At 43.9% G+C, this 7942-nt stretch overlaps 1 protein-coding gene across 15 annotated transcripts in view; it reads right to left on the bottom strand.

Moving 5' to 3' along the window:
- Positions 1-517: 517 nt before the first annotated feature.
- LOC130210372 (protein Aster-B-like) overlaps positions 518-7942 on the bottom strand; it is an 86899-nt gene continuing 79474 nt past the window's right edge. For all 15 annotated transcript variants that reach the window (XM_056440577.1, XM_056440571.1, XM_056440578.1 and 12 more), the window contains 6 exons: positions 7778-7920; positions 7529-7632; positions 6982-7282; positions 6438-6545; positions 5940-6060; positions 518-4884 (listed from right to left, as the gene is read on the bottom strand). In XM_056440577.1, the coding sequence (XP_056296552.1) occupies positions 4795-4884; positions 5940-6060; positions 6438-6545; positions 6982-7282; positions 7529-7632; positions 7778-7920 (867 nt within the window). In that variant the 3' untranslated portion in view covers positions 518-4794. The remainder of the gene's footprint in view (positions 4885-5939; positions 6061-6437; positions 6546-6981; positions 7283-7528; positions 7633-7777; positions 7921-7942) is intronic.

Here is a 7942-nt window from a genome sequence, read left to right as displayed (position 1 = left end):
GTTATAGGCAAAAGACTTAATTAGTACATAATGCATCCCAGTTGTCCCAGTCTCTTTATGATCAGCGACTGGCTTCATAGCTTTCACCAGTAATTCACTGGCAGTCTGTACAACAGAGACGGCAATAATGAAAAGAGGAGTTATGCAATAGTAATTAAAGTGAGACAACAGGAGGTGGGGGGTGGCATATAAAAACAACACATCTGCTGTGTAGGTACAGTAGGTTACGGCATAGGAGCGGCACCTAAATTAACTTTCAATAGTGTACATCAATATTTTAAAGTCTGTTGATTTTATTGGATGTATTTTAAAGTGCAATAAGGGATACATATTTCATCTCTGCGCCTCAAGCACTCTTCCCCTGTTCTACACTGGCACGCTGCCTGACGTCAACCACACCGGGCCGTTAAGGATATGGACTTAAAACATGATACTCGGAAAAATAAATGATGAAAGGAGTGTGATTTGTCAAAGAAAATACAACAAATACAAAAAATGTCCAAAAATTGCAACACCATTTGTATATTATATATATTTTTTATTCATACTCCCAATCTCTACTTCACATGAACCAGAAAGCCACTTTTATCTTCAGTCTCTATGAGGCAAAGTCATCAGCAAGTCAAAACCTACGCGCAGCGCAGGTTGGATTCTTTTGTGTGTGTGTGTGTGTGCACACTGCAGATATACACGACATATACTTACAGTATATTCATCTCATGTAGAAATTTCACTAAAAGTCTCTTTAGAGATCAGAACATTTTCTAAAAAAACAAAAAACAAAAAAAAAACTTACAGTAGAATTCTTTTTGAACAGAACTACACCAGTACACGTTTGTTTCAAGACATTTGCTATGAGTTTGATCAGTGGTCCTTTTCAGCAAGTTGGTGTGTGTGTGTGATCCCTGTGGCGGAGTGTTAACCAATGCCGGCAGCTATAGCGCTGCGTCTTATGGCACCGATGTCTCGCCGGCTGGGGGCCAATCGATGCCAAGTAATACGGTCAATGAAGAAGAGCACAACTCGTTTGTTGTCAGTGACAAAACACGGCGGCATCCACAACTCTCGGGGTCACCTCGGTGCCACAGCTGTGCAGCGATAGCAATCATACAATCATTCGTGTAACACAGGTAGCCGTGAAGACAGGTGTGACCTGCGAGAGGTTGTCGCTCAGATTAATTAAAGTCACATTTGTTGGACCCGGTACGAAACACGGAGCTGTCGACGATGGAGGTGAACAACACATTTGATTTGCATAATTGTGACGATTGAAGAAAAAAAATGAAATTGCGCTCCGCTGAGACGGTTCCTCGAAGGCTTGAGTGAAGATCGAATTTGGACCGAGTAGAATGTGCATTTTTACGGCGGTTCAATATTAAAATGTGTCGGCACATATATACGAAATTTCACTCAGCCATGACAGTGAAATACAAATTTGCAGCGTTCCCGAAGATTGAAATCAAGTCAATAAAAACAGAATTGGGGAGCACAACCAACCTCATCAAGCATTTACCGTGTCTCGATCAAAACAGTATGAGAATGTTTGATATTTTTTAAAACCCAAACTAATTTAATTCAAGCATCTGGAAAGAAAAAAAAGGAAAAATTCATTTCACATACACTTCGAAAAACAAACAATATAAAGCATTTCAATCACACTTTCATATATATATATATATATAAATATATATATGACATTTCTGTACCTTCACATACATGAAGCATAGCTTCAATATAATCTTTCAGTGTCATCAGGGTTGTGAAAGTGACTTCTATAAAACAGAAACCATTTCCACTCACATTCAGGGCTTAAGGTTCCCAAGCGTTATCATTACTCAGTGTATTCTTCAACTATAATATTCACACACACACAGCAGGGGTCCAGTGCTGAAGCTTTTCTGCTGCTCTCATTAAGTCAGTCAGTAACAGCCATGCAGGCACACAGTAAAGATACAATTTCCTCGTACTGATCACTCATTTTGCCATGCGCTGAAAGAGACAACAACGGGTCAGCCTTAGCTCGGGCTTTGGGGTTTTGACATTGAAAGAAATTTGCGTGCTGAATAGATTTACTATTCTAGTTGGGCAGAAGTCATTTGTGAGCAATGACAAACCGGCGGGGTTCAAATCAAGCCAGACTTTCTCATGATTTTGTAAATTGTCAATCCCAGTGTGATTGTCCAATCAACAACAAAAAACACCACATAAAGTTTCCTCAGCCCTGTAATCACCTCCAAACTAAATGGCTGCCATTTATTTCTTTAATTCTTCACCTGAAAAGGCCTTAAAGTGCTTAACTTTTTCTCTCTTTTTTATTTTAACACAAGGACATTTCTCTTATTTGGAAGTGTTTCCACCACGAAAGTCTCTCAGTGGACTCTGTTGACAAACTCTTAGGAGATGCTCTGTGCCGCACCAAACCCAGTTTAAACAACACCATCGTTCCTTCTACTTCTTTTTGGTTCAATTGAGTTGCGTAAAGTTCATTTTCATGCTTCCAAGACAGACACTTGAAATAGAAGAAGTGGGTTGAAGTAGGTGCCTTTATAGGAATAGCCCGAAGGTTTGGGAAAAACGCTTATTTCTAAGCCGAGTTATATGAGAAGATTTGATACCGTTCGAATATATGAACGCTACTTATAAAGCTAGAGTCAGGAGATGGTTAGCTTAGCATAAACAATGGGAAAAAGGCCAAATAGTTAGCCTGGATAGTCTGTACCCTCACTCAGTGGTTAGCTAAGCTAACTGGCGGTTAAACAGTAGAGCCATGAGATGGTTAGCTTAGCATAAACAATGGAAACAGGCTTCTGGCTGTAGCTCCACATTTAGCATCCAGACACGAGTGTTATAAACCTTCACCAAACCTTTGGCAAGAAAGTGAATTTGAAAACTTGAAAACTATAAGTTCCAGGAAAGGAGTCGTCAAGCCACTAATGTGGTTACGGGAACAAAGAGTTGCTTATAGAGGGCAAATGAAGAGTTCATCTCCAAAATGTTATATATCCATTTCCGAAAAAAATTAATCAAGTTCAAAATTTTTTGTGTTTATTCTGTCTTCTTCCGTTTGTAAACTGTGTATTTAAGCTACTTACTACGTGTCAAACACTGACATGAGTTGTCTAAGCAATCCATCATTTTTGTAAAAGTAGGTGTAACTTTTTTTAAAAATGTTGGATATGTCATTTTGGAACAAAACTCTTCAATCATAAACGGTACCCTGGCGGGGGCTGATGCAAGGCAGCATCCAAATGCATAAAAAAGGCAGTCTGGCTGCAGGAGCCAGAAAAGAAAAACATCAGAAACATACAAGTGTGGAATGGTAAAAATGTCACACTTGACAGCACACACTTGTGCATACACGCGTACACATGCATGCACTCACTCTTTTCACACTCTCTCTCTCGCTCTCTCACACAGTCACACGCACGCGCAAATATAATCGCGCAAATATAATCGCGCAAATGCAGAATCATCCTGCCACACTGGACATGTCACAGACATATCTGGCATGCATTTTGTTGTTGTTGAAGAAAACACTTTTTTGTTAGAAATTCTTGAAATGGTCTAGAGCTCTGATAATTTCTTTATTTACATAAATTAACAATAAATATAGGTAATGTTTATATATTTTGAAATATATATATATATATATATTAAATAATGAAATATTCTTATATATTTCAAATATGTTCATAGAATTCTTTCTAATTTGAAACCTTTTTTTTAAAGAGATATAGTCACAGTTTAGTAATAAAACATGTAAGGACACAGATCTCCCTATCGGTCTGGCTGCAGCACCCCCTTTAAAAAAAAAAAATGAATAGGTTGTGATCAAAGTCTGGCCTCTTTTCCCAGGCTGATACATTCTACTCCATTAGAAGGATGAGGAATGATGCAATGTGAGGTAGCCAGCAGTGTGGCAACTGATTCACTAAATTGTATGTGAGGTTAAAAATACTGGCTTAGGTCTCATCTGTCTTTAGATTCAACTTATAAATATTTCAGTCCGACAGGGAACCAGCCCTGCCGGAGAGCCCGCGGGCCAGGTTCAAACAAGGCAACGGGGACTTATCGGTGAAGCTGCGCTCCCAGCTGCAACGCGGCGGTTCCTTCTTGGTGGCGGAACGATTCAGTACTTTGATCACATGGAGGTTCGCTAAAGGGACGCTGCAGCGCGGACCTCTAGAGGGACGAATGGTTTGGAACAGTCTCCAGAGTGTAGACAGCACATTAAGACTCGAAAAGGACCCCCGCCCCCCCTCCCACCCCCCACTTTCTTCGACTCAACCACTCCTCGTCTTCTGTTCTTCTTTTCTTTTCTTTGTTGTGACACACATAAGACTGGAACTGGACCACATTAACACTGACTTGAGGGGCTAGCTAGGTTGTCTAAATGCATGCAGTAGCGTTCCTCCCTTCTCTCCGCGACTCTCTGGTCGCCATGGCTTACAGTAGGATGCACTTATAAGAGAGAAGAAGAAGAAGAAACGGTTCGTCCCACAGGTGTAGAGAAGGAGCACCTCGGCGATGTTGGGGACACCTCAGTCCTGTGTGTGAAAGGGGCACTTCCTGTCCGTGGTTCTAGGGGGGGGGGGGGGGGGGGGGGGTTCAACCTCTGTGCGCTGGAGACGAGCGCTGCTCTCTTGGTGTCGGTTCGACCAGCTCGCTGTCGGTCCCGCCTCCCCCGCTCCGTCCTCTCTTTCCGTCCTGCTGCTGTCCTCATACCGGTTCACAAACAACACAGGTGACACAGTGTATTGCACAGCATGCCCTCATGGCCTTGTTGGCGGCGTGTCAGTGATAGCGACTCCTCTTCTCCTCCGCCTCGGAGCTGTAGTCCTTGATACCAATGCCTCGCTGGAGGTTCAATAACGAGTCCTTCATCTGGAGAGGGGTAATACGAGTTAGCGCGTTTATCAACGACAGTGACGGTTCAATGATCTCTCTTCCATTAAAATAATGACATTCATAATCATTTTCCCATTTGTGCTGCAGACTTTGCTACCATTGGGCAACTTTTGGAAGTGGTGGTCATTGTGGATGGACGGTTATTCAAGGAGGTCAACATGTAAGCAAAAGATTCCTGGGATTTGTGTCAGATATAGAATCAAACTCCACTCATGCTCTCCAGGGTGGAGAGGCTCCTACCTCGAGGTCGCCTCATGCATATATATGTATTATTAGCTCTTGACGAGATACCTCCCATATTTCAGTACTCTGGCATCCCCAAGAGGGGGTTGCAAAAATGACTCTTATTCATGGCGTTATTTTGTTGTTTTGAATGATTCTTGAGGATAACCAGAAGAATGTAGACAATGCTGTATCATAGTGAGATATTTCAAGCACAACAGATTTGTGATGGTGGAATTTTTTTTTATCAGCAGTCTTAAACATGACAAGTAAATGTCTCTTTTTGCCATCTCACACCAATAGGCATTCGCTTCTTTCTAGAGTCACTGTTTTTGCATTGAAGCTCTAAAACCAAATTGCACCAGTTTGTCCACTGAACGTAGGAGCAATGGTCCAATCGCCTAACGAACCCACACCCTCCTGCACTTAGCAGACGAGGTGTGATTCCCTCTTCAACCTCTGGTGTTACAATGTGTAACAGGCTTTGTCTGTGCCATGTATCAAGTAGTTCAGGTTTACTGGCTCACAGGCGTCCTCTCTCAGCGGTGGAAGCCTTTTACGGAGCCACGATGGTGGATACTGTCAACAGTATCATGAAATGCTGCACTCAGCAAAAAGGCTCGCGAGCTAAAATAACCTGTTGTATGTTTATAGTGTGTTGGGTGTGTCCCTCACTGAATAACCAGTAAATACAGACTGTTCTGTTCCTATTTACATATGCACTGTCACCCATTACACAAACACACTCTCGGGGAGTTACACCCCGGTCCTGACATGAGTGTCAAAGTGTGTCTTCGCGTCCCGAGTACCTGGTCGAGCAGCACGACCGACGACTTGATAATCTCCCTCCACTTCTGCAGCTCGGCGTCATGGAAACGCTGCTGCGCCTCCAGGAGCTGGGCCCACTCCATCTGCGTCTGAGGCAGTTTACTGGGAAACGCACATGCACGCACATTAGTAACATCAGGGCGCAGCCACTCGAGCATGTCTTGCGTTCGGAGGGACTGCCAACAAGTTTCACTCGGCCCGGAGCAATTCAGGGGGTAATTTTAGAAGCTCCGTGTCACACACGTCAGCGGCCATATGGACGTGGTTTAGCGTGCGAGCGTGTCAATAACTGTATCTGTGGAGTTGTAACCGCCTTTTGGGCAAACAGCCAAACTGAACTCCATTCAGTCTCACCTCTGCCGTGACAGATAACGGTTTGTTTGTATTCTAAAATGTCAGAGATCGTATCTCTTAAGTAAATTAGTTCTGTCATAAAGATTCTTTGCTTCGTGTACACTTGTGTGTGTGTGTGTGTGTACCTTTCATGAAGCCGCAGACCTTGCCAGGTTGTTAGCGACTGTGCGGAGTACTCCAGCATCCACAGCTTGTAGAAGAGCATCATGTTGAGGAACACCAGCAGGACCAGGCTGAAGGAGGGCAAGAGGGAAAAGGGATCAGTCCTCCCCTTTGTGACTCATGCATGTTGTCTTTGAGGAGCTCATCTGTACATGGTTCATGACAATCTATGCTGGGAATACTTTTCAGCATATTCATCTGGCTATGCTGGCTAATCCCATTATGTACCTTAGACAGATCCTATGGATGGCAATGAGAGGAGAGGAGAGAGGGGTTACACTCAAGACACCGACAATGAGAGATTCATAAGAAAGCTAAAGTTGAACTGTAAATCGGACAAAAACTCCACAGAGCTTACTGGAGAGGAAAAAAGAAGACAAAAAAAGATAAATCATGGAACGTGACTCTGTTCTAACATATGTGAGATGAGCATGTGTTGAACGTATTGGCGTCCCTGCGGCCCAATAAACGAGCATCCCGGGGTGTGTTTGGTTATGAGTTGCGTACACGAAGCTGATGATGAGCAGCAATTTGGAGACGCTGTAGAGAGCGAGGCCCCCTGGCAGGTGATGGTGCTCTGGACTCTGGTGTCTGGTTTGCGTGGAGCCTGCCACTTGTTTGATCCTCTGAATCACTTCCTCGTCCGTCGGCGTGGTTACAGGGCTGAGCGCCTCGTCCAGATGCTGGCTGCGCATGTGGGGGAGCGGCCTCTTCTTCCGCCTCACCGTGGCGTTCTTCACCGCCTTGGCCTTCGGAGACAGCTGGTGGGACTCGGTCAGTAACTCCTCCAGCTTGGACAGCTCCAACTCTGAGGGGGGGAAGAAGACAGCTGTTACACATTTATAGATTCCCTTTGAGATTGCTCGACAAAAAAACTGAACATACTCCGTACATCATTGTGAAGTATCTGTTTAGTTTATCAGCTTCATTCCCATCTTCTCTCTCCTTAATAGTAGCACAACACAACTTTAAACGTGTGATTCAAAGTCCTACAGAACATATAACAAAATGTCACAACGGTCAGAAGAGACACACAAACGACACTCAAGTTTACCGAGGTGGCGGAAGTTCTGTTCTAGTCCGCTCCAGAAGTTCTTCTCTATGAAGCCTTTGACCAGCCCCCACGGCTGCTTCCTGTAGCGCAGCTCCGTCGATACCCTGAGAGGCGCACAGAAACACATTGATACACATGGATAGAATACAATAAGACATGGAACTGGAAATAGAAATATTAGATTGGGTAAAATTGAAAAGTTATGTTGTTGTTGACGTCTCGTTTGCCATGCGCGAGCGCCTCACCCACCGTAACCGACACTTGTTCTTGGCCACCCTGGTGAGCATGTAGCGGTTGAGGGTGTAGAAGTAATCGTGGTAGGGCACGTCGTGCGTGATGACCTCAGCATCGATGATGTAACACTCACTCTCCTGGCTGGCTTTGTACAGAGTCTGATCAAAGGAAGGAACCATC

Source organism: Pseudoliparis swirei, chromosome 20 (assembly GCF_029220125.1).
Source record: "Pseudoliparis swirei isolate HS2019 ecotype Mariana Trench chromosome 20, NWPU_hadal_v1, whole genome shotgun sequence".
Lineage (NCBI taxonomy): Eukaryota > Metazoa > Chordata > Actinopteri > Perciformes > Liparidae > Pseudoliparis > Pseudoliparis swirei.
This window is presented reverse-complemented; position numbering and strand designations above follow the sequence as displayed.